This window comes from Panthera pardus, unplaced genomic scaffold (genome assembly GCF_024362965.1).
Source record: "Panthera pardus isolate Hobbes unplaced genomic scaffold, ASM2436296v1 HiC_scaffold_3, whole genome shotgun sequence".
Lineage (NCBI taxonomy): Eukaryota > Metazoa > Chordata > Mammalia > Carnivora > Felidae > Panthera > Panthera pardus.
In genome coordinates, this window is record NW_026526876.1 from 56,802,520 (window position 1) to 56,829,179 (window position 26,660).

Here is a 26,660-nt window from a genome sequence, read left to right on the forward strand (position 1 = left end):
TCTATTCTTTTCAAATGTAAAATATAATTTTGCTGAAAAGACAATACAGCCAATAACATGAAATTCATTTAAAAAAATTTTTTTTGTTTTATTTATTTTTGAGAGGGGGATGAGGAGCAGAGGGAGAGGGAGACACAGAAACTGAAGCAGGCTCTAGTCTCTGGCTGAGCTGTTAGCACAGAGCCTGATGTAGGGCTCAAACCCACAAAGCAAGATCATGACCAGAGCTGAAGTTGGAGGCTTAACCAACTGAGCCACCCATCACCCCTGAAATTCATTTTTAAACTTAAAAAAAAAAAAAAAAAGTTATCAAAGGAGTATATTAATATGATTCAAAACAATAAGCTCCTGTTGAACCTCTTGAGATAATTAAGATATTGTAGTAATTTATCCACCCCAGCAACACCACAGGCATATCCACTTCTGCAGATCACCACCCATACTATCTGTTCTGAGACAGCTCTGATGTGTGGCGGGTTAGCAAAACGAGAAAGAATTCATTCATTCTGTCTGCCAGGATTTAGTGTGAGCCACCAGGCTGGGCACTGCTGGGGTTCTTGGAGATAGCCAGAAATTAGACAAGGGCCTTTCTGGCCAAGCGCACATCCCACAGTGGAGCCAGATAAACTCGGGAATGCCAGGTGCAAGTCCTAGGAAAGAAAAACAGAGCAGGATTCGGGACGTGGGTGATGGGGAGGTGTCCGTGGTCTAGAAAGATTGCTCTGAATAAGTGACTTTGAACAGAAACCTAAACCCAGTTCGGGGAGAAGTTGGTGGGGAAGGAAATACACCTGTCGGTTGTGGAGCAGCCCCCTCCCCCGAAAGGTTAGAGCCAGCAAGTTGGGAATCTCTGCTCTGCTCGGCCTTCTGCCAGCCCCCCACCACCCCAGGGTTTCCCCGCCTCCTAGAGCACCGTCCCCCTAGGAAGCGTGTTCCCCTCACGTCCCCCGGGGCCCCGCCCCCTGCTGCCCCTCCCCCGTACGGCGCAGCCCCCCACCCTCGGCGAGCCCCCGGGCGGCCACCCCTACCCCAGGTGGGAGGCCGAGGCACGACCGGGGACACCCGTAAAGTTTCTGCGGCTCAAAGTGACGCAAAAATTCTTAAAGAGCTCTTTGGCGGCGGATATCTAGAGATCAGACCATGTGAGAGAACGAGAGTACAAATACGGCCGCTTGGGCGCCAGCTCCAGTACAGGCAGCGGCGCCCCTGGTGCCTCGAGGGCGCGAGGGTTGCCCCGCCTCAGAGAGCCCCGGACCAGCCTCCCCACGGTCTCCCGGCAGGTGGGTTCGCCTTTCCTCTCTGCGAACTCGCAAGTCAGCCCGCGGTGCCTCCCGGGGCGAGGGCGAGGGCGTGCGCCGCGCGGTGGGCTCCTTGCCCTGCCGCTGCCCTTGCGGGGAGGACGGGTGGGAATAGCCGGAGCGCCCGGGACTAGCGAGCGCCGAGCGGACGAGGGGACCTGGAGGGCTCCTTTGTCTACGGACGCAGGCGGCTTTTTTGATGTCCTGAGCACCAGAGCAAGACCCTGTAAAGACCATATTAAGCTAAGTGCTGTCCTGCGCGTTGGGAAAAGTTGCTTTAGTTTGAACCCACGGCTTCTGTTTGATCCTTACTTACCGCTGTGGTGTGCAGGTGGCTTTGTGCAAAGGCATTTCGGCAGGGTGAGTTCTGGTTGACATAAATGCCCAAACATCTAGAGAAATCTCTGAATGACTCTTAAGTGGGATGAGTCTCCCTGCGCTTGGGTTGTTTAACTGGCAGAGCTGATGCACGCTCAGACAGCTCACAGGCCATTCAGAATTTATGGGAAACTCAACCGCCAACGAGCTGTTTTACATGGTTGAAAGCTGTAACCATCAATTGCTTAAAAAAAAAAAAATAACTGTACATTTAACTAAGTGAAAACACTCTCTGGAGCTAAAGAACCCCGAGGAGCAGTTTCCTTTTTGGGTCTTTTGCATAAAGAATTTCTTTTTCCACTGGGGTTCTGAAGAACTTGAGAGGGGTAGAATTTCTAAGAGTCAGACTTTGCAAACGCTTGTGTGTATGTATTTTTGTGATCATTTTTGCTCAGAAAAATGAACCAGGTCAATGGATTATTTATGAGCCTGCTAGCTCTCATCATGGTAAGACTAGATCAAATATTTAATGTGTTTTGCCTTCAGTTACATAGGAAAAATGTCTAAGAAAGCAACGTTGGGATTTGTGTTTAATTAAACGGAGGGGCACTATGGCAGCATTAGTGTTAGGGTTTTTAGGAGTGGAGGGAAACACACAGCTTTGACTCTGTCGCATTCCTTGCTTTTGTGTGGCCACTGATGCCCAAAGGTGGTTTTCCTACCTGGGGTGGGGGTGGCTGCTTCCGGGCGCCTATGAGAGTCTGGTTCTTAAGGGGCTTTTGCAAATTAAGCAAGCCTTTTCGTGCATGGTTTTTTTGTTTTGTTTTGTTTTGTTTTTTCACGAAAGCTGAATAAGAGCGGATTGAGACTGCTTCGCAATTAATCAAAAGTCCCCTCAGCACTTTGGTGATCCATGTGGGACATTTCAGGAATGTAACAGCAGCACAGATACTCAAACCTGTTTCTTTCAGCCTCTTAAGAAACATACACTGAGGGTGGGCAGAGGGGTGAGGATGAAGACAGAATAATGTTGCAGTTTTAACGGACTTAGCAAAACCTCAGAAATTCCTCTTTGGGGGCTTTTTAGAGTCGTCTGAGCATTTTGATGAAACCTGGAGAGGCATGTCAAAGAGTTCACTAATGGGCGATGTGGCCTCGGAAGAGGGGTGCTTGGCTGGAGGCGGTTGTCTCCAATGGCAGGCTTGCAGAAACATCCCTGATGTTCCCTTCCAAAGAGAAACACAGGTAATTCCAGAAATTCAGTCACTAAGTGGCCGGTCCTTCTCCTTCATAGTCATCAAATGGTTTTATTTGAAAGAACAAAGGCAGGGCTGCCTGAAGACGTTTAATTTTCATTTGGCTTTAATGAATCAGTGGGATATGGTCATGATTTGACTTTTTAAAGAAAGATGTCTGTGTAGCCAAAGGGAAAATTATGCGGTAATTTTTCTGTCCAAGGAGGTACCTCAGACTTTGTGCTTCCTGACGAAGATCAACCCTTCTGGGTGTCACAGTCCTCGGCTCTAAGTGAGGGGCTGGAGGGGGCGCCCTGCCTAACATGAGGTCTGAGTCCCCTCCAACTCATTCTGTGACTGTGACCCTAATCTCTCTGCTTTAGGCAAACAGGACTTGAAACGATAGTGGGAAATGCCCGGAGTGCTGGGACTCTACCCAGATGTTGCAGTCAAATCGGGGCCCACTGGGGACACCTCAGGTTTCACTCTAAGGCACATGCTGCCGTGCACCAGCCAAGTCCCAGACCTCAATGACAAACAAGCCACAGTTTCCCAGCTCCCCACCTCCCTTTTGCAATACGCCCAGGGCGCGGTGTGTTGGAGACAGCTTCTCGGCAGTACAGATTTGGGCTGTGCCGATTTTCTTTCCAGTCACAGAGCTGTGGACAGTCGGCTGTACGCCTCTGAGGTTTGCGGTATCCCATGTAACAGTAACAGGCTTGGGTGTGGAGTCAAAGATACAATAAGTCACCCATGTCTCCATTCCTGGGGCAAGTGAAACTGACTCACCCCACGCCTGTGGTGAATCCGTTTCTGGGCTTAACCTTAACGGGCACGCTAAGGAAAGAAAATTCATCCTAGGAGGGACCCAGCTGGAAAATAGATGAAACCAGCCTTGAGAAGAAACCTAGGCAGAGGGTGAACTGCTTTTCTGGGGTGGGCACAAGACCCACCACAGGCTGACACGGCCCTCTTATTTCTAGGCAGAGCTCATGGTACTGACTTGGGCCCGCTTGCAGAAATCATCTCTGAGGAATGTCTCTGTGCAGGGACATTCCCTCAAGCTTGACCTCCGTTGGCTGTTGGTGAATGGGAGGATGAATGCTCATTTACTGATGTCAATAACATGTTTTTAAGGCAAGCGAGTGATTCCTCAGCCCTGTATCTATGTGGTGACAGAATGAGTAGAGAGAAGGCCAGTGTGGGGCAGTCTGCCTCATTTTCTCCTTCCTGTTGGCTCCCCTGGCACCTGGCAGCAGCTTCCTTGCTGCCACCCCAACCTTGGGCCTAGGGTACTTGTTAGTGGGTATTTAATCATAGGCTTTTTTAAAAATTAATTTATTTGATTTTTATCTTTAAGATCTTATTTATTTTTTAAATGTTTATTTTTGAGAGAGTGCAAGCGGGGGAGGGGCAGAGAGAGGGGGACAGAGGATCTGAGGCTGGCTGTGGGCTGACAGGATGACCATAGCAGCAAGCCTGATGTGGGGCTCAAACTCACAAACCGAGAAATCATGACCTGAGCTAAAGTCGGATGCTCAACCAACTGAGCCACCCAGGCGCCCCTAAGAGCGAATGTTTAAATAATCCCTACGCCCATTGCGGGGCTCACAACCCCAAGATCAAGAGTCACACACCCCACCAACTGAGCCAGCCAGGTGCCCCTAAGCCATAGGCATTTTAAAAGCTAGGAGTGGATATCCTTTCATTAACCCCGGAGCCCCCTAGCCTGCAGAACAGAGATGAACCCCAGCAATGTGTAGACAAGGAGGCAATGTCCCAGAGCCAGCCCAGTGGCCTGGGCCCCAGGCACTGCCAGGTGGTTGATGGCATGGGGGAGGTCTCCCGGGATCCTGAGGTCCAGTTCTTTATGTCCTTTTTTGAGATAGGGAGGGAAGAGGTGAGGTGGGTGCCTGGGGGAGGTTGTGACAAGGCCAAGTGGCAAATCTGGAAAAGTCAGTTGTGTGCTGTGCCAGAGGGGAGTGGGGGGTGGGGTGGCTGGTAGGTGGGCTGGATAGGAGGGAGCAAGTCAGCAGACCTTTGCCTTCTTGCAGTTTTGTGTGATTTTTCTGGGCCTATTCAAAGAAAAAGAACATTTTTTTTCCGTTACTACTAAGCTGCTGAATGAAAATAAACTAAACAGACTTTTTCCCTCTAACTAAGGGACTCCCTCGAATTTAGGGAGGGGCAGAGCTGGAGGTGCTCCAGGTCCCCCGTGGCTTATTCAAGCCCATCCAGAAACTTGAGTCTCCTGTACTTCTGTTCTCTCCTTTCCCCCTGGGTGTGTTGTTTTTAAACACTAATCAAGTTAGCTGGCTCTTTTCCTCGCTTCAGAGGAAAGGAGCTGGGCCGGAGGAAAGGGGCGGGTAGGCACTGCCGGGAGAGTGGAGATAAGCTATTCTGGGTGCTCCAGCCCGGCCCGCAGGGAGGTTTGACTGACCAGAGGTTCCCCAGCCCTCCCAGGGCTAGAACTTCTTTCCTCCCGCCAGTTGAAAAACTTCAACTGAAAAGTCAGGGAAATGGTCCAGTGAAACTTCACCCAGAGTCACCAGCTATTAACATATTGTCACATTTGTGCATGCACGCTCTCTAATTTTTGCATGTGTAATATAGTTCAATACACTTTCTGTAATATGTGATATAATTCATGTAATAATTATACGATCTGTATATTATATAATTTTTTGGTTGAATCTCTGAGAATTTGCAGACATCTAAATATGTCCTCTCTTGTCTGCTAAGGACAAGGAGATTCTTCTACATAAGCAGAGCCCCATTATTATCACATTTGGGAAACAACGTTGATAATATATTTTTATCAAATATATAGTCTTTATTTATTTATTTTAATTTCAGTTTATTTTTTTCCTCTTTTTTTTTCAAGTTTTTACTTAAATTCTAGGTAGTTAACATATAGAGTAATATTGGTTTCAGGTGTAGGATTTAGTGATTCATCACTTACATACAACATCCAGTGCTCCTCACAAGTGCCCTCCTTAATGCCCATCCCCCATTTAGTCCATCCCCTACTCAACACCCCTCCAGCAACCCTCAGTTTGTTCTCTGTATTTGGGTCTCTTCTGTTTTGCTTCCCTCTCTTCTCTTTCCCCGCCTTTGCATATGTTCATCTGTTGTGTTTCTTCAATTTCACAGAGGAGTGAAATCATATTGCTTATCAAATACACTCTAGCTCCATAGATGTCATTGCAAATTATACAGCCCATATTTAAGTTTCCCTTACTATCTCAGTAGTAAGGGAAGTGCAGAGGGTCACGTCTTGAAACCACGAACTCCTAGGGTTTGGAACCTCTTGCCCTCATCTCAGTGCATCTGAGGACTGGATCAGTGCTGTGTAATGCTGAACGGATTTTCATGAATCCAAACTGTGTGTGACACATTGTAAAGCGCATTTCAGAACTTCTTGACCTAAGAGTAAAGGCCCCTTCAAGCAGCGTTACCTGAGTCACAAACATCTTGTGGCCTCTACGGCCCCCTCTGCTCTGCTGCTTGACCCCATGTCTCTCCCCTGTGTGTCCCCCCCACCGCCGCTCCCTGCCCCACCCAAAGAAATGGGCCCAGCTCTTCCTTCCCTCTTGCCTCCATCACTCACACTGTACTTAATTCCACTTCAGATCCCTTTCTCCTGCCTTCTCTCTCCACTTCGTTCAGCTGCCACAGGTAAATCCACCCTCCTTTCATAATACCCCCTCCCTGGGGCTGGTTTTGTCTCTTTCCCGCCAGTCTCTCTCTTGGCTCTCTTTGTGGGTCTAATCATGTCTGTTTTACATGAAAGTAGTTTTAACGCAAGACTTCATATCAAGGAAGAGAAAACCTGTGTTTGGAAATGTTTTTTAAATCTTGATTTCTACTTATTGCATAAATGGCATTATGACAACAATAAAGGTGTCAGCAACACTCCTAACCCCTCCTAACCACATCACCTGTTTGAGTTTCCCAACTCCTTTCCCAGCCTAGGTCACACTGCAACACAGTGGCAGCAATTTTGTTTTCCACAAGAAGTTGTAAATTGTGAAGTTAAATGTAATAACAAAATTGTGTCATCACCTTCTACAGCTCTAATAAAGGAGCCTGAAAGACACCGCCACAGAATCTGCATGGGAGTCTCTGTACTTCCTTGTCCTGTCCTTACATTTAGAGTTTCTTAAGAATCAGAAAGAATGTTAAGAAAGATGATCGGGGCGCCTGGGTGGTTCAGTCGACTGAGCATCTGACTTGATTTCGGCTCAGGTCGTGATCCCAGAGTTCTGGGATCAAGCCCCGCATCAGGCTCTGCAGTGAGTGTGGATTCTCTCTCCCTGTCCCCTGTCCCTTTCCATGGCTCTCTCTCTCTCTCTCAAAATTAAAAAAAAAAAAAAAAAAAAAGTTAAGCATCTGACTTCAGCTCAGGTCATGATCTTGAGGTTTGTGGGTTCAAGCCCCACATTGGGCTCTGTGCTGACAGCTCAGAGCCTGGAGCCTACTTCAGATTCTGTCTGCTGTCTGTCTGTCTCTCTCTCTCTCTCTCTCTGCCCCTTCCTCACTCATGCCCTGTCTCTCTCTCCCTCAAAAATAAATAAACATTAAAAAATTGTTTTAATTAAATTTTTAAAAAGATAGATAGGTGATAGATGACCAGTAATTCGTAATCACTTTCACTGTCCCCCCACCCCATTCTGTAAGACTTGGCAGGGCTGTGTTCCATAGCTTACATTTTAGGTGTTTCAGTATTTGACAGTTAAACTAGGATTTTGTAAGCTAGTTCAGGAGGCTAACCACCACTTAACAAGATTTATTTCTGTAGGTAGAAAATACATTGCAAGTTCCAAACAAGCAAGGCACAAGTGAGTGTTTGGAACACAGACCGTTGACGGGCGTGCCTGCTGGTACTTGTTTCAAAGTCTAAAAGCACAACCCAGGCTCTTCTTTAATCCCAGACATGTCAGTCTTTTCTGGTCCATAGTCCATTAAAACGATTGTTGTGACAGTCTTCCTTCTGCCCCCAAGATGCACAGCATATCTTCCTGATGGGTGAGGAGGGGCAAGGCCCCTGAGAATGGGCCCCAGAGGGGCAAGAAAGAGGAGTGTCTCTCCTGAGGCTCAAAACTGCCGGCATGGAGGCTGTGGCTCCCTAGGGCCTGCGCCCAGGAAACCCGAAATAGCGCCTCCTCGCTGGGAGCTGCACAGTGCGCACACCAGTCAGCGAGTATTTGAGCACAGAGATGTGTAAGCCATGGCCCCTGGTTCCAGGGCATACAAAGTAAATAGACATAGAAGGATAACTAATGGTCCATAACAACCATTGATAAACGACACATTGGTAATTGTGCAGTAATTGGGCTGGGGTGGTAAGCAATGCTTCATGGAGGGTGTAGATAGAAACTTAAGCCAGGCCTCAAGGGATGCAGCATAATTGGGGGGGAGCAAGGGTGCAGGGTAGGGATGCACTGGGCATGCTCGGTGGCCCACCTGCCCCTGATAACCTGGGTGCTTGTAAAGCATGCAGCACCCACATGGATCTCTTGAATTATAATCTCTGGGACAGCAGCCTAAGAATCTGCTGTTTGCCAGTTTCCCAGAGACCCCAAGGAGAGTAACTGATGGAGAGGAGCAAGCACAAACCAGGCAGGCGTGGAAGGGGCCGGAAGCCTTTCCTTCCATTGTGCTGTGGGCTAGGAGTCACTTAGCCTTTGGGCCTCAGTTCCCTTGACTGGGGTGTGAAGCTGAAAAGTAAAATGGGTTGCATATATGTGGTGGCATTGTGACCATCAATTCACTCTCATTTATTGATGCTTTCCATGCACTGGACACTAAGTTAAACATTTGTCGTACCTCATTTCCCACAACAGCCTTTAGGAAGTGAGAATTTTAATGGCCTGCTTTTACACATAAGGAAATGAAAGCTCAGAGAGGTTAAGTGACCTGCCCCAAGTCACATTGCCAGTAAGTGGTGGATCTGGGATTCCACTGCGGATTCCACAGGAGAGCCATGAGGTGTGGACACAAGAAATGTTATGTGATGCCTCATGACGGTGGTTAGTCTAGGCTCAGCCACTCATGTTCACTAAAGGAGGGCTATTTATGCCTACCTATGCCAAATCCATTTCTTTTATTAAAGAGAAGTTCACAGCTACTCTGTCCCAGGCAGGGAAAGTTCTGGACAGAGACCCTTGTCCTTTCTCATGGTAACTGGCTCAAACAGCCCTAAGGATTTTAGACTATTTATTAAATGTTTATTTTTGAGAGAGAGAGAGAGAGAGAGAGAGTGCCAGCAGGGTAGGGGCAGAGAGAGACACACACACACACACAGAATCTGAAGCAGGCTCCAGGCTCTGCTCTGAGAGCAGACGGCCTGATGTGGGGCTTGAACTCATGAACCGCAAGATCATGACCTGAGCCAAAGTCGGAGGCTTAACCAACTGAGCCACCCAGGCACCCTGGTTTTAGACTATTTAATTCCTCTCCAGAAAATTAAACTGTCCGACTGTCTCACATAAGGAATTCTTTGGTTGGGATAGTGGAGTTCATGTCTACCCCCTTTGTCCAGAAACAAGCAGGTTTTCCCTGCTGTCTCCATTCACATCCTGAAGTCTGTTTTGTTTGTAAGGTGAGCCAGGAGTCCCTGCAGATACAAATACAAACCACCGTCTTACAGTGTGGAGACTGTGAGCCAGAACTGACTGCAGTCTGGGGTTCTGGGACAGAAGCTGCACAAAGGAACAAAAGAAGGGCTTTGAAAATCTGAGGGCACCTTGGAGCTGGCAGTGTGAGGCATCTCAACATGCTGCATCAGGTCGGCAGAAACCTCTGTTTACAGAAGGGTGCACAGCAGCACTGTGGAGCAGCGCCCGCCTCTCCCTCCTTAGACAGAAGTACCGTTTCTCCCACAGTCAGATTTTGGCCTTGTGCCGTGAGCTCCGTGAAGGCAGGACAGTGGCTGCCTTGCCTCGAAGAGCCTAGCTTGTACTAGGCACACGGTGTGTCTTTGTAGAATTAGTGTTGCTGTGTGGCAGAGGGCCCGGCTCCATGCCGGCCCAGAGCTTTCCTGTCACCCTCGTATAAATAGACACCAGAGCTTTCCTGTCACCCTCGGGAGGTGTCTTGGGAACTTCAGACTCTCTCTCTGAATAGTGAATGCAAATTGCCACTTGGCTATATGACCTATAATTAATCTTATCTCAGTGGTAAACCCATAATTCACATTGGGTTTTGTTTTGTTTTGTTTTGTTTTTGGAAATGAAAACTGAGCGTCCTGAGAAATGAACTCACTGTGATCTCCACAAGTGAAGTCAAAGTACAACATTTCTATAGTGTTTCTGCTTAGAATGTGCTGATGTATGTCAAACAGACAAGTAGGGTCATGGACATTTCCAAAGGTCTGGGTGGTTTCATGACTAATCACTATAATTACACACTTGTTCACATACTGGTTCCCCTGGCTACAGAGACAGAGTTTGTGAAAAGAGGAATAGAGATTTGATCAGAAGAAGTTTAAATGGAAACAATCCCTTTTATACTGGGGTAGAGTTGGGGAGGTGGAGTGAATTAGCCCCCCCTCTAGGCTGGGAGGAAGCAGGGTGTGAGCAGAAAGTTGACTGCCAGCCTGTCAATGACACCGTTGTGCTGCCCGTGTGCAGAGATGGGGATGAGAGTCCTGCATGTGAGGTTGTCATCCCACTGAGGACTGGGGTTATGTGGCACCACCCACAGCCTGTCACCTGCTCAGCCTGGCACAAGGGCACACATTCGAGGTGCAGAGGAAGGGCTTCTGGGGCTTTTTCTGGCCACGGAGAAACTCAAAGGCTACTGAGTGGAGGTCACAGCTGTCATATTGACCTCGTTTGCAATCTCTACCCAGCAGGATAAAAATATCTTGTAAAAAGAAAGCTTTTAAGGGAACATTCTTAGAAACCAATATTCTTAACTCTTACTTCTGTGTTCCCGGGTGGCTTGCTCTCAACTGTTACCTGCTGATCTCAGTAGAAAAGGGTGGCCAGTGCTCTGTCGAATCAGAAAAGTAGGAAGGGAGAGTGGGACCCACAAGTAGGAGCATCCTGCAGGCAGAAGGGGGTCCAGGCCAGGCCATCTTCTCCTGGCCAACTGGGTGAGTAACTGGGAGGAGCTTCTTCCAATTGGGAGAGGCAGAGGAATGAATTGAAGAAAAGGAGATGTGCATCTCCCACCTGTCTGGTGGCTTTGGGTGGCTGTAACTTATGTTTGCACATAAGCGATTGGGGGTGCAAGCACAATAGAAGAACCCTAGAAAGCAGAGCTGGGTGGACAGAGAGACCACCTGAAGTCATGGATCGCTCTTAACAGGCTTTCTTACAACTTGAACCATTTCAGGCTGTTGATGCAATTAAAAAAAAGTGCGGGGGGATATTTCAGGAAACAAGATCTTTGTAATGCTCAGAACAAAAATAGAGAGCACGTTATTTGTCTAGAAGCTGCTCATGACAGATGCCAAGAAATCAAGATTGGTTGCCTTAGGGGAAGGTACTGAAGAACATACATTGTCCAAAAAAGTTCACTAACACACACACATCTTCCAGCTCCCCTGCAGAATGCCCCAAGGGAGAGATTACATGAAATCTAGAACAAATCACTTGACTCTCACATCAGAAAGGCGACAGAGTTGCTAGGATGGCAAAGTGTGTATTCCCTCTGCCACTGTATTCTTCGGAGATGGGTGATGTTTCCGTCCCATAGACCGTGGTGGATGCGCCAGAGGAAGATCTTTGAGCTGCAGTTTTTTGTTTTGTTTTGTTTTGTTTTAAGTAACCTCTACACCCAACGGTAGGGCTCAAACTCATGACCCCAAGATCAAGAGTCACACACTCCACCGACTGAGCCGGCCAGGTGCCATGAGTGGCAGTTTAAACTAGAGGAGCATTGAAACTAGAGGAGTATTAAAGATAGGAAGAAGTTCCTGCAGAAAATTTGGGGTACAATTTTGAAGTTGGGGGAAAAAGGAATCTCAGTGATGGGCTGGCTTTGTTTGTTGAGTATCATCTGGCTGCACATGGTAAAGTTCTTTATCTCTGTCATCTGATCTTCAAGTTCTTCAGTATTTAATGTGGAGAACACAGCATTGATATAGGCCAAAGGGAAGTACAGAGACCTTCTTCAAACAACACAGCCAGGGACCACAAAGTTCAGGTTTAATTTAGCTGTGTGTTTAAATACACTGACACCTCATCATCTTTCTCTTGAAAAAAAAAGAACTTTATTTTATTTTTCTATTAAAAAAAATTTTTTTTAATGTTTATTTATTTTTGAGACAGAGACAGAGCATGAGTGGGGGAAGAGCAGAGAGAGAGGGAGACACAGCATCCAAAGCAGTCTCCAGGCTCTGAGCTGTCAGCACAGAGCCCAACGCGGGCTCGAACCCACGGACCGTGAGATCATGACGTGAGCCAAAGTTAGACACTTAACCGACTGAGCCACCCAGGTGCCCCAAGAACTTTATTTTTTTAAATAAGTTTATTTACTTATTTATTTTTGAGAGAGAGAGGGGTGGGGGGACGGAAGTGGGGAAGGGCAGAAAGAGAGGTAGAGGGAAAATCTCAAGCAGGCTCCACACTGTCAGTGCAGAGCCTGATGTGGGGCTTGATCCGATGAACTGTAAGATCATGACCTGAGCCAAAACCAAGAGCTGGACGCTTAAATAACTGAGCCAACCAGGGGACCTGGGGAAAAAAATGAACCTTCAAAAAAATCCCTCAGCCTGGTACATGGTTACTTATGGTGGATGAGAGAATGTGTGGTTAATTTTAAAAGTCCAGAGAAGCGGACAGGGAGAGGCTGGAGAACAGCGTCAAGATGAGCCAAATGGGGTTTTACCTAGAACACTCTTGGTCAGAAATTCATGTTCTTCGGTGAGTGGTGTTTGCATCCGTGAGCCCCGGATAGGGTCAGGGGGTAGGGACCGAGTAGCTGGATAGGGGAGAACCCAAGACACCCACCCCCATCCACACACACACACACACACACACACACACACACACACACCCTAGATCTATGGAGCTGGTTTCTCTCTTGTTGCTGTAATATTTTTGGCAACAATCAATCCCTTTAAAATTTTCTACTTTACAGAAAAAAGAACCCAATGAACACAAAACGCTAATTACTTGCATCCTCTCGTGTTCATTTCTAATCCTTGCCAGTATTTAGGTATGTCGTCATCGGTGTGAATCTACTGCTTTGTGTTCTAATTTTTCACTACATTTTCGTCTTCACGTTCCCACATGTGGATAGTTAAGTTCTAGTCCCTGAAAGCCCCAAGTAGGTAGGAGACATACTCAGCCATTTTTATTAGTTACCAATTTCTAGCCATCCTCCAACTGTTGGCTCTGAAGGGGTAATATCAGATCTTTTCAGTTGTGAATAGTGATACCAGGCATCTAGAAAGGTAGAAAGTGACCTGAGCTAAGCAGAAATGTGTTTCAAGTCCCAGACCATTTCAAGAACTTGAAAAGTTCAGGCCCAGATGAAATGAAGTTAGATGGAAGGTCTTGGCTCCGTACTACTTTATAACAGGTCATAGGTTTAAAGTCCAAAAGGGCTCAGATTTCTACCCCATGTTTGACGTGTGAGGCCTCGATCTGGATTGCCGAGCTGACTTCTCTACACCTCGGCCCCCGGCAGGGATATGGTGGTGCCGAGTTCCCGGCCAGCCCTCTCCACCGAGGCGCTTGGGGACAGAGACACCAGTCATGCTGGCATCTCTACCCTGCATGCTGTTCTCCCTGGCTCTTCCGGCCTAGGGGAGAAGTGATCCCACCTGCCCACGGCTGCGAAGTAACAGGTGGACTCACCTTAGGAGAGGCAGGCAGAATAAATGGTGAGCAGTGGCGCCGCTTCAAGCCTGTCGGACTTGTAGAGGCACAACGTGAACAGCGGAGCGCTGATGGCCTGGACACAGCCAGAAGCAGCTGGCATCTCTAAGAGCTGGGCTGCAGGAAGAGTGAACAAGCCCAGAGCTAAGGAGCTAGTGGTGCCTCCCACAGGGTGGCCTTTTCACCTCGTGCCTTTGCTCTTTTCCTTTCAAAGTCATACTTACAATTTATATAAAACATATGGCATGTTCAGCTTAAAAGACGGAGAGGATTGTCCTAACCTATTTGCAGGCAAAAACCGCTTCTTTCTTTGTTATTCTTTTCCCAGCACCGCGTCCAGGACAAGGTAAGTGCTCTGCGAAGCTTTGTTGAAGCAAGCCCTCTTCTCACACTCTTCCGAGTTACTGGTAAACCCCAGGATGCAATTCCAGCCCCTCAGAGTGATGTCAGTACTTTGTTCTTAAATAGAGCCTGTGCAAGACCTTGGTGACTTGCTGTCTATTTTGTTTGTTTTGTTGTTTTGGTTTTTCCTTCCCAAATTACTTGATTGTGCTTTGATACCTCATGTAGGTTGAAAACTGTAGTTGATTTTATTGACTATCCTACAGCAGACAGAACGTTTCATGCTTGACAGAGGCATTTGTAATCCCATTGGTTAATGCAGTTTAAGATGTTTGTTGATGTTAATACCAAAGATGAGTAAAATGCATAATTCCGTGCTGTCTGTGCCTTTCCAACAGAGCTCTCAATCCCATTGGTATAAAGCTCTGAGGAGACCCACGCATCTGAGCACTGAGGATTCGGTTCGGGTCCTCGGCAGATGGGTGTCAGTATCATCTCCTAGCCAGCAGGATGGATACCACGCCCTTAAATTCCCAGAAGGAGCTGTCAGCCTGTAAGGATAAAGACGATTGTCAGGAAAATGGAGTTCTACAGAAGGGTGTGCCTGTCCCCGAGGATAAGGTGGAGTCTGGCCAAATCTCCAATGGGTACTCAGCAGTTCCAAGCCCTGGTGCAGAAGATGACACTCAGCACTCCATTCCGGCTGCCACCACCTCCCTAGTGGCTGAGGCTCATCGAGGGGAACGGGAGACCTGGGGCAAGAAGATGGATTTCCTCCTCTCGGTCATTGGCTATGCCGTGGACCTGGGCAACGTCTGGCGCTTTCCTTACATATGTTACCAGAATGGAGGGGGTCAGTATCATGGGCTACGAGCAGAGGCTGTGTCCGAGGGATGGTCTGTAAATCCTCTTGGGAGGCCAGAACAGAAATCATGTCTTTTCTGTCTTAACTGAGGAATCTGGGAACATGATTGCTCAGACTTTCAAGCTAGTCCAAAAGACAAGTCCCCAGGAAGCCAAAATGCTAAGTCAGCATGTCTGGGGCTCTCTGGGTTATGAAGTTGGGTAAAAGCTCTCCCAAACCCAACCTCGCCAGGCTTTCAGCCTCCTTAGTGCGTCGTTTGTGGCAGAGCCCCCTTCTCATCCCTGCATCATCCAAGCTGCACTCTTGCAGCGAGTCCAGAGAGGTTACGTCTGTGTAAGGAAACGTTGGGAAGTGGCTCCAGGGTCCCAGGCCCTCCCGGGTCAGAGAAGGGTGTCAGCCCAGGTCCAGAGTCTGGAGTTAGAATCTGAGCATGATCTAGAGCTGAACCCAGCCACAGCATGGCATTGCTGCTAACCTAAATCATACATGGATATATCTACATTTTTGTGCTGCATTTTTGAGGCTAGAGACTACTTCTTATTCCTCCTTCTACCTTCAGAGCAGTTAACTTGTAGATTATCAAAACCAGTAGCTGACTGGAGGCATGGATATGGGAGCCCCAAAGAGGAGAGTGGAGAAGAGTGAGTAGGTATGGGGCCTCTGTGTTGACAATGGACTTGCTATCAAAGTGGGAAAAGGACGAGAAATGGAGGTCAAATCAGTCAATCTTTATTTTGACAGAAGCTCTGGACTCTGATTTGGTAGGGCAGCTAAAACAAGGTTTGGGGGAGAATTCATTAGTGTCCTTCCTCATGTCCGATGGCCTGATGCAGAGTGGCCAGGATTTGCCACATTTTTTAAGGACCTTGGTCCTTGCAGCTGCAAAGGCAGTTCAGGGGTGAGGGGTGGGGTGGGGGCTGGGGAAGGCCAGCACCCCCTGCCTGGGAGGAGCAGAAGTTGGAGTCACCTTATCTCCAGCCTGCAAGGGCTCACCTTTAGCCTGAGCTTTATATAAGGGGTTGGGTCACTGGTGACGTTTCTTCTACATCAATTCCCCACTATAAAGCTGGACAGATGCCATCCTGAGAACACAACGTGGTTCTTATTCTCAAGCCAGATTTACCCAGCATGATTCTAAGTCAGGTGGGACCTTTCTGAGTTGCACTGACTTCAGGTTTCTGAGTTCAGAGCACTTTACGGGAGAGAACATTATCAGGGAAAATCACCGCTGACCCACCCTGTGGGCTAAAACTCAGGCTGCAGGTGAGCAGTCGCCACCTAGGTTTTCCACATTCTGCGTCAGCCATGAGAACCAAGATACACCAGCATCTCCAGTGACACAACCACCCCACACTTCCTCATTCTGTGACGAACTACCCTTTTCAGCCACATCTGCAAAGGTGGCCCGGAGGGGAGCATTCCGGCACAGCAGAATTATGGAATTACAACCAAATATCAATAGCAAGTATCTGGAGCCAGGGATAGTACGTACGGATGAACAAAAATACTAATTTGGTGATTGTTGCCACTGTTGTACGGGTTGTCATGGGTGTTCTGTCCCAAGGGTCTCGAACTCCGCTCTGTGTACCAGCTGCATCAGAATCACTTGAGCAGCTTAAGAGTTTTTGTCTTACACCATATCTGGAATTTCTGCTTCAGGGGGATGGTGGGTGTGTGTTCTTAAGCTCACCGGTGATTATTACGTGTGGCTGGATTGGGGAAGCTCAGCCCACCTGAACCCTGTCATTTAAAAAAAATTTTTTTTAATGTTTTTATTTACTTTTGAGAAAGAGAGACACACACAGAGAGAGTGTGAATGGAGGTGGGGCAGAGAGAGGGAGACACAGAATCTGAAGCAGGCTCCAGGCTCTGAGCTGTCAGCACAGAGTCCGATACGGGGCTCAAACTCACAAACCGTGACATCATGACCTGAGCCGAAATCGGACTCTCAACTGACTGAGCCACCCAGGCACCCCTCGACTCTGTCATTTTTATAGGGGAGGGAAAATAAAGGTTCAGAGGGGAGAGGTGGCTCAGGGTCCTCCCGGTGGTTAGAAGTGGGACTAATTCTGGGACCTGGTCTGTTGAGTCCCAAGTCCAGCTTCCTTTCCAAGCACTCTCTGCCTCCTTCGTGCACTCCCTGAAACCCCCATTCACTGTGGCGCTCTGGTAGAGCACTAAGAGCGGGGGGGGGGGGGGGGGGGGGCACAATGTGAGGTCCCTCGGCACACCGTGGCTTCATGACACTCGAGCCTCAGGTGGCCCTGTGAATCTTGGTGTGAGCCCAGTCAGTAGGGCTGTCCTGGGAGGGACGTGGGCAGGGAATAAAATTGTCTTTCATCTGTCGCAGGAGCGTTCCTCCTACCCTACACCATCATGGCTGTTTTTGGGGGGATCCCGCTCTTCTACATGGAGCTCGCACTAGGCCAATACCACCGAAACGGATGCATTTCGATATGGAGGAAAATCTGCCCAATTTTCAAAGGTAACTGGAAGGCTTAAGTGGGTGGGTGTATGAGTGGGTCCTGCAGGGCAGAGGTGATTTCTGTCCACATATGGAAGCTAGGGACCCTCTTCTGGAATCAATTAGGCCTTCAGGTATCTCTGGGAGATAAGTTGAGTAATGAAGTTTTTGACTATTTAAGTGGTATGAGATTGTTAAAGGGAAACAATAAATGGCAATTAAAAGTATGCCTGGAGGGGTCACCTGGGTGACTCAGTCAGTTAAGTGACTCTTGGTTTCGGCTCAGGTTGTGATCTCATGGTTCGTGAGTTTGAGCCCCACATGGGGCTCTCTATGTGGAACCTGCTTGGGATTCTCTCTCTCACCCTCTCTCTCTGCCCCTCCCCTGCTCACGTGCGCGCGCTCTCTCTCAAAATAAATAAATAAACTTTCAAAAATGTTATATAAAAAAAGTAAACCTGGGTGTCTGGTGGAGCATGTGACACTTGATCTCGGGGTCATGAGTTCCAGCCCCACATTGGATGTAGAGATTACTAAAAAAAATAAACTTAAAAAAATAAAGTAAAGTAAACATTTTACTTATCAATAAATAAAAGTAAACTTATAAATAAACAAAAGTAAACCTAACAGACCTGTAAGTAAAGAGAATAAACTGATGGTTGCCAGAAGGAAAGGGGGTGGGGGGATGGGCCAAATGGGTGAAGGGGAGTGGGAGATACAGGCTTCCAGTTACGGAAAGAGTAAGTCACAGGGATAAAAGGCACAGCATAGGGAGTACAGGCAACGGTGCTGTAATCGCGTCGTGTGGTGACAGGCGGCAGCTACACTTGTGCTGGGCACAGTATAACATACAGACTTGTCCAGTCATTCTGTTGTACATCTGAAACTAATGTAACATTGTGTGTCAACTACACTGAAATAAAAATATTTTTTCAGGCAAACGAAATAGAAAAAAACGTTTAAAGCATTAACAGCACACGCACCTAGTTTCTAAAATGTGTAATCTTGCAAAAAACATCTAAGGAATTTACCACATTGCCACCTTTCTGCGGCCTCCCAGAGTCTTGGGGAATGAAGTGAATGGCAGCCCCACCTTTCTCCCTCACCTGAGCCGCAGGGCCCTCCGGTGACCCGGGGCCATCTTTCACCGTTGGGCTGTCCTTGAGATTTGGCCTCCCTTCCCGTCTCTCCCAGGGATCGGGTATGCCATCTGCATCATTGCCTTCTACATCGCTTCCTACTACAACACCATCATGGCCTGGGCGCTCTACTACCTCATCTCCTCCTTCACGGACCAGCTGCCCTGGACCAGCTGCAAGAACTCCTGGAACACTGGCAACTGCACCAACTACTTCTCCGAGGACAACGTCACCTGGACGCTCCACTCAACGTCCCCTGCAGAAGAATTTTACACGTAAGTGCATGTAAGTGAGGGGGTGGTCTGTTAGAAGCAGGCCACACCCCTGGGGGTTGGCGTCTTAGGAGGGAGGCAGGGGCCAGGGGCGCTTCACCTCTTTCCTGACAGATTTCTGAGGGATGAAGCTCTTAGGGCGGGGTGAGTAAATGTAAGTGAGGGAGTGGCAGGGCGCCCCTGGCAGGTTTGGAGCTGGGAGACTCTGCTTTGAGTGCTCCCTAATCTGGCCCTTTGTGATATCCCCCTTTCTTTTTTTTTGCTTTTTTTAAACGCTTTTTTAAATGTTTGTTGATTTTTAAATGTTTATTTTGAAAGAGAGAGGGGGAGAGAGAGAGCAGGGGAGGGGCAGATAGAGAGGGAGACAGAGAATCCCAAGCAGGCTCCACGCTGTCAGCACAGAGTCTGACTTGGGGCTTGAACCAATGAGCCATGAGATCATGACCTGAGAGGAAACCAAGAGTCGGACACAAAATAGACTGAGCTACCCAGGCACCCCTATTTATTTATTTTGAGAGAGAGAGAGAGAGAGAGAGAGAGAGAGAGAGAGAAAGTGAGCACAGGGGAGGGGCAGAGGGAGAGTGAGAGAGACAGAATGCACACTCAGCACAGAGCCCGATGTGGGCTCCACTGTGAGATCATGACCTGAGCCGAAACCAAGAGTCGGACATATAACAGACCCAAGCAACCCTGCCCCCTCCTTCCTGATGTGCCAGGCCAGGCGGTCCCAATGTGCCCAGGGTGATTCCTTCATTCACATTACAAACTTACTCGCCTGTGTCAAAACCGCCCTTCCTCCTGGGCCCTGCTCTCATTCTGTTGTCATGGAATCAGAGCCTCCCGTTGCTTCAATAGTTTAAAACCATCCAGGGTTTCTGGTTTCATGTGTTCACTTCACAAGTGGAATCTATCCTTTGGAAGAAGATGCCTGGGGTGGGTAGTATTCTTTAATGCTGGAATTTCAGGCAGCTGTGGCCCAGGAGAGAGTAATTTTGGGGTGGAGAAGATGCTACCCACACATACAGATGCTGCCCCAGCCTGGAAGTCCACCTTGGGAGCTGCGTGCTCTTCTAGGGTCTGTGGGCTGAATGTACTGCCCTGTCCATCAGGACCCACAGACCCAGTGCTTCCTGAGGCCTAGCGACTGCTTGGTCCTTGCAGCGTGGTGTCTGTTTCTTCTTTGGACCCCCCTGGAGGTGTTGCAGGTGGTATCCTCAGCTTACTGCTCAGGCCGTTTCATGGGCCTTTCTTTCTCGCTGTCTCCAGGCGCCACATCCTGCAGATCCATCGGTCTAAGGGACTTCAGGACCTGGGGGGCATCAGCTGGCAGCTCGCTCTCTGCATCATGCTGATCTTCACTGTGATCTACTTCAGCATCTGGAAAGGTGTCAAAACGTCTGGCAAGGTGAGGAGGACTCTGGCTGCTGACCCAGGCCTGCCAAGGGGCTCCAGAGGATTCAAACTCAGAACTCAGTAGCCTGGACCGCTATAGACAGAGGGACAATGTTTCCTTCAACACCAAACACAATTTATGATGCTCAGTTTCTCTTTACCGGATATGTGTTAAAAAAATTTCCAGAAACGGGCCAATCCCAGGAACCATTATGTGATTTTTAAAAAATTCTTTTAACCCACTGGTAGTGTCACAATTATTAATAGTGACAATAATTTATTGAAAACCCATGATGAGCCATGATCAGTGCTTTATGTACACTGGCTACTTTATCATCTTTTGCTAGGTGTTTTCCCATATGACGGCTGGGAAGTGGGTTTGTGGTAGTATTGGCAAGCTGTGAATCAGATCACTGACTGATTCTAAAGCTGCTGATATTTCTGCAACGCCACCCTGCCTTCTATAGTTACAGAAAAGAAGAGGTACATCTCCTTCCTTGGAGATTTTCGAGAATAAAAGATACAGACAACCACATGCTGACAACCTGTGTTTCTACCCCTTTCTTTACAGGTGGTGTGGGTGACAGCCACCTTCCCTTACATCATCCTTTCAGTCCTGCTGGTAAGAGGCGCCACCCTCCCCGGAGCCTGGAGGGGTATTCTCTTCTACTTGAAACCCAACTGGCAGAAACTCCTGGAGACAGGGGTAAGATCATGAGGAAAACGATGTGCCCCTGTCTGTCATTTTACTAACTGAAGCTAGTCCCCCCGAGTAGGGACAACTATTGAAATTTGGGTTCAATGGCAAGTCTGCAGTCGTGCTTTAAGTCAGAAATAGAAGCATGAAAAATAGAGTTGAGACCAGTAGATTGGTTTGTGCTTCAATGTTAGGAGGAGAAACCACATTTGTTGGCACTTGGTATGTGGTCATCCCTGGCATGAGCTTTGAGAGCTGGGTTTTCACTTTGCACGTAGCCAGCTGGAAGCCAGAGTACAGGCCTGGGGCCCAGCCCTCACCCCCACCTCTGCTGCCTTCCAGGTGTGGGTGGATGCTGCCGCACAGATCTTCTTCTCTCTTGGTCCTGGCTTTGGGGTCTTACTGGCTTTCGCTAGCTACAACAAATTCAACAACAACTGTTATCAGTGAGTATCTGCCCCCCACCCCAAGTAAAGCCTGAAAGTGGGGTGAGCATAAGTCAGCTGGCCAGGAGGAAGGGGATCGAACTAATGGCTTCAAGCCTGGCTGGGCTCAGGTGTGTCACAGATCCCTGACCAGTTCCCTTGTGGCCAGAGCACCCCCTGGGGTCGAAGCCTCACCCAGACCATTCAGAGATTGAGAGGAGCCCCAGGCCACTTCCGTTTTTTAAGTCTCTGTATATCAAAAAAAAATAAAGAAATGCCAAAGCAGGTTTACAAAAATTGCAACATATATTAAATATTTAGATTTCACTTATTAATGTGTTGAACAACAGTTGTAATGTGATAATTTCCTTATGTACATATGCACAAAAGTATGATGATTGGACTATTTTGACCAATACAAAATGCCATAATTTTGGGGGCAAAATCAGAAATTTGGACTAAACAGTGAGTGTTGTACCAATTATGATTTCAGTATCACTCATCATCTTTATTTATTTATTTTTTAATGTTTATTTACTTTTTTTGAGAGAGAGAGAGATGAGCAGGGGAGTAGAGTGAGAGGGAGAGAGAATCCCAAGCAGGCTCCATGCTGTCAGTGCAGAGCCTGACACAGGGCTCCATCCCACAAACTGTGAGATCATGACCTGAGCCAAAACCAAGAGTCAGATGCTCAACTGACTGAGCCACCCAGGCGCCCCCACTCATCATCTTTAGAGTTAACTTTTTTTTTAATGTTCCACCACAGATGGCAGTGTCCAGCACTCTAATTGTGCTTGTTCATAAGATAATTAATGAATTCTTTTATTCTTAAAAAGGAATTCACAAGTACCCTAAGCAATGTGGCATTGCATTGGGACCCCTGCCTGAAGTTGTATGATGAGGTGTTCTTTTAAAAGTGTCAAGATATTGGGGCACCTCAGTGGCATCTGACTTTGGCTCATGGTTTGTGAGTTTGAGCCCCAAGTCGGGCCCCAGCTCAGAGCCTGGAGCCTGCTTCGGATTCTGTGTCTCCGTCTCTCTCTGCCCCTCCCCCACTGGGGCTCTATGTCTCTCAAAAGTAAGTAAGTGTTAAAAATTTTTTTTTAATTTAAAAGTGTCAGGATATCTCTGTGACACTCTTGTAACCTCATTTGCACATAATTTCAAAAGTCTGAATCTGAGGGCTTCACAAATGTGAGGCCAAGGCCCCCTCCTGGCTCCCACTCCAATCCAGGCCCTGTTTCCGAGCAATTCTTGTTTGAAATAAAAAGGTCTGTGTTATTCCCGTTCACAACAGCACCATCTCTTCAAACCAGTCCTGACCTGCTGCTCTGCCATGCTGTGCATGGTGGTAACGGCAGCTTGTGCTTCGAGCCACCTTCCCGTCTGAGAGGCTGGGCCTGGGAGGGGCGGAGGGGACACCAGGATTGGCCTGAGGTCCCTGTGAACTCAGCCTGCTCGTCCTTGCCTTGGCTGGTGACAGATGCTCTTTAGACCCTCTGCTTGGTGAACTGAGGTTCATTTGGGTTTTCTGCTCCAGAGATGCCCTGGTGACCAGTGGGGTGAACTGCATGACGAGCTTCGTTTCCGGATTTGTCATCTTCACGGTGCTCGGGTATATGGCAGAGATGAGGAACGAAGAGGTGTCTGAGGTGGCTAAAGATGCAGGTGGGAATGTGGGTTCCATTTACGTCCCTTACTCTTCACTGAACTGCTTGGCTGCTCCATGGATCTTTACAAATATCTAACTTTTAAATTATTTCTAAGTGTTCCTTTAAAATTTTTCCAAAGTTTTAGGGAAACTTATTGCCTCCCATGTACTCCACCCTGGTGGGGATGGGGTAGCTCCCCTGGCACCCGGTTCTGGGGCCTTCAACACACATAGGCTTGAAATATGACTTAGCTGAGGGCTTTTTAAACCAGTAGGTTTGGGTCCAGTGATGGGTACAAGTCTAGTAAGCAAATGATCCTTAGAATTTCCCCTTGGAGAAAAATAAAATGTAGATGACACAGTCACTCTATTGTATTATGAGGCTTTCATGGAAAAGGAGTGACAGATATTGAAAAAGTGGCAGTGGGATCTCCTGGATGGAATCCCAACATGCTTGCCAACATGCTTCTGTCTCTGGCCTGATGCATAGTTCTGATCATGCCTGTACCCCAAACTAAGGCACCCCTATCTAGCTCGTGAGAGGTTGAGGACAAGTCCCTCACACTATCAAAAGGGACTTTAAAATAGCGGGAGGCCTTTATTCCAAAGCTTCTATGACTCTTCTGAAATCAGTTTCACGTCTCCGACTGTTTTGGAGCTAAAGCGATCAGAGAGAGCTAAATGTTGTGAAATGTTAGAGATATCAGTCCTGGCCCTGAAAAAAGCTCTGAGTTGTTATATGGTGGAAACTTATTCTTGTGTGCAGTTTTGCTAGTCTTAGGGTCTTGGGTTTGTTTCCATTCCCCACATTAGTTGAGAGTTCACACTTTCCAAGATGGATACTATTCCCTGCCTGCCTCCCAGGATGTCAGCATGGGTTGGTGAGCTGGTGTGGAGTGTGAGGAAGTATTTGGTAGGTGTCCAAGCCTAATTCACATGTAAGGTCTTGTGACAAGAATTGTAATTGTTGGGGCGCCTGTGTGGCTCAGTCCGTTAAGCGTCCGCCTCTTGATCTTGGGTCATGATCTCGCAGTTTTGAGTTCAAGCCCCACATCAGGCTCTGCACTGGTGGTTCAGAGCCTTCTTGAGATTCTTTCTCTCCTTCTCTCTGCTCCTTCCCCTCTCTCTCTTGAAATAAACAAACATAAAAAATAAAAAAAGAATTATAATTGCTGGTATGGCTGAGTTTTCCCCTGAGACATCTTTGCAGAGCAGGTCCCAGGGACTACCTCCTCCTCTCTCCCTCTCTATCTCAGGCCCCAGCCTCCTCTTCATCACATATGCAGAAGCCATAGCCAACATGCCAGCGTCCACATTCTTTGCCATCATCTTCTTCCTGATGCTAATCACACTGGGCCTGGACAGCACCGTGAGTGGATGGAGAGGGAAACCTGGCTCTAAGGAGGAGGAAGAGGAACAGGAGGAGGGGAATGGGGAGCGGGAGGAAGGGGAGGGGGGAAGGGGAGCAGGAGGGAGGGGGAGCTGCACCTATCCCCCACCCCTCACATCCTGGCCACCCCAGGCGGTCTTGGCTGCTCCCTCCCGGTGCTTTCTCAGCCCCTGTTCAGTCCTCACTGCTGGTGCTCACGGCCCTCTAGTGTGTTAGAGGGTCATAATGGACTAATGAGGGTAAGGTGTCTGCACAGGCCAGGGCTCAGCATATGTGACCTGTTATTACTGGGCACCGTCCCTTAACCAGATGGCAGTATTTAAGGTGAGAGCAAGGTCACTCTTTTGTCTCAGTACCCTGCTGCCCCACATTCGGCTCAGCACCTTGTACTCATTAGGGTGGAATGAGTCTCAGCTTTGAGTTGGCCTTTCTGGTGCAACCAGCGTCTACCCCAAGAGACGTCACATAAAGAAGTCCTGTCCAGGCCCTATATTTTCTTTCCTTGATGTCATTAGGGTTGGGTTCTAAATGAGATTGTGAAACAGGGTAATATATTTCCAGTGAGGTCTGGTGTATGGTGGGGAACTGGTCATGACCAGCTTGACGGTCACTCCCTCCTGTTCACTGTCCTCAAAGGTGACAGACTTGTCCTGAGCTTCCCCTGTGACTGCTTGTGTGTCCCTTTCAGTTTGCAGGCTTGGAGGGGGTGATCACAGCTGTGATAGATGAGTTTCCACACATCTGGTCCGAGCGCCGAGAGTGGTTTGTGCTTGGCGTGGTCATTACCTGCTTCTTCGGATCCCTCGTCACCCTGACTTTTGTGAGTACCACGGCCCTCAGCTGTGAGCCAGCCTACCCCGGGGCAGTGGAACAGCACAAGAAGCTATTCCTTTCCTTCCACCCCACATGGTGCCCTGGCTTTGGCCTAAAGTAAGAGGGGTTGTCACTGCTGTTAAAATGTCACCAAGGATAAGAAGAAAAGTTGTTTCTGGCAGCATCTGTTTGTAGAATCTGTGCATGGTATCTGGAGGTCTTAGCATTTTACATTAGACCCAATTTAGATTTCAGGCTTGGCAGGGTATCTGGAGAAAAACTAAGATTTGTTCTTCCAGTCTTTAGGGCTGCTTTCATGGGATTATTGCCGTGATGTCCTCATATGCAGAATATCTGAAGGCTGGCATCTCATGTTTGTCATGTCACCCTGTCTCCTCCAGGGAATTTGCAGTGGTGAGGAAGTCAGACCCTCTCTCCTATGATTTTTTTTTTTCTTTTTTGTAGCTGAAGCACATATTGTAAAATGTAATCAGGGCCCACAGGCATCCTAGGCTTGTGTCCTCCCGACATAAGGCAGATTTTGAAGATCTGAATCTTCAAGCTATGACCCCAGTGGCTCTGGTAGCTTTGTCAGGGTGGTGGGGCCCTGAGGAGGATCCAAAGGATTTGTGAGTTAAGATAGAAGGCAAACCCATGGCCACTGTGTTCAGTGGGTCTGGTATTACAAACTCTCCCAGGTTCAGTCTTCAGGAACCAAGATTCTTTTTTTTTTAGATTTTTTAAAAATTTATTTTACTTAGAGAGAGTCCATGGGAGGGGCAGAGAGAGAGAGAAAGAGAGGGAGAATTCCAAGTAGGCTCTGCACTGTCAGTGGCAGTGACCTCAGACTCAAATTCATGAACCGTGAGACCATGACCTGAGCCAAAATCAAGAGTTGGTCACTTGCCACCCAGGCGCCCTGAGGGACGAGGATTCTTTAGGGTAGAGTACACAGTAGGTATTCAGTAAATTGAAGAAAGTTGAAAAAAAGATCCAGGGGCTCTCTTGAGTTTGTCTCTTAAAACTTAGTGGGATAAAAAACAAGGAGAGAGTGCTCCATAGGACAGGAAGAGGCGTCTGATGGGATGAAATCTGGCCCATACAGTGAGGGTCAGTCCAAGAGGCAGGCTCTGGGATATTTATATTAGGTCCAAGGTGGGACTTTTCTAGAATTATCCTAAGTTAAGAAGCTGCTTTTGGCTTTAATCGTAAAGAGAAGGTAGTGCCTCAGAGGGCCCGCACTCAGGATCATGATGTCGTTTCCAGGGAGGGGCGTACGTGGTAAAGCTGCTGGAGGAATATGCCACAGGCCCTGCAGTGCTCACCGTTGTACTTATAGAAGCAGTTGCTGTCTATTGGTTTTACGGTAAGATGCTTCCTTCCACACTCATGATCTACACCAGCCTGCAGCCACCAGAGTAGAGAAGGGATGATTTCATTGAAGAAAGTCAGGGCAGGGTACGTCACCTCCCAGTGGGTCTGTAAAATAACCTCAGTGGAGTGCCTTCTTCAGAAACAGGTCAC

The 26,660-nt window shown here is 48.0% G+C and overlaps 1 protein-coding gene across 2 annotated transcripts in view; it reads left to right on the top strand.

Moving 5' to 3' along the window:
- SLC6A4 (solute carrier family 6 member 4) overlaps positions 1 to 26,660 on the top strand; it is a 47,185-nt gene that overhangs the window by 8,868 nt on the left and 11,657 nt on the right. The window contains exons 3-12 of one of the 2 annotated variants that reach the window (XM_019429677.2): positions 14,427 to 14,881; positions 17,244 to 17,378; positions 18,552 to 18,771; positions 20,035 to 20,173; positions 20,732 to 20,866; positions 21,200 to 21,303; positions 22,823 to 22,950; positions 24,190 to 24,302; positions 25,012 to 25,143; positions 26,403 to 26,502. In XM_019429677.2, coding sequence (XP_019285222.1) covers positions 14,539 to 14,881; positions 17,244 to 17,378; positions 18,552 to 18,771; positions 20,035 to 20,173; positions 20,732 to 20,866; positions 21,200 to 21,303; positions 22,823 to 22,950; positions 24,190 to 24,302; positions 25,012 to 25,143; positions 26,403 to 26,502 — 1,549 coding nt within the window. In that variant the 5' untranslated portion in view covers positions 14,427 to 14,538. The remainder of the gene's footprint in view (positions 1 to 14,426; positions 14,882 to 17,243; positions 17,379 to 18,551; positions 18,772 to 20,034; positions 20,174 to 20,731; positions 20,867 to 21,199; positions 21,304 to 22,822; positions 22,951 to 24,189; positions 24,303 to 25,011; positions 25,144 to 26,402; positions 26,503 to 26,660) is intronic. The other variant, XM_019429678.2, reaches the window with a different exon arrangement.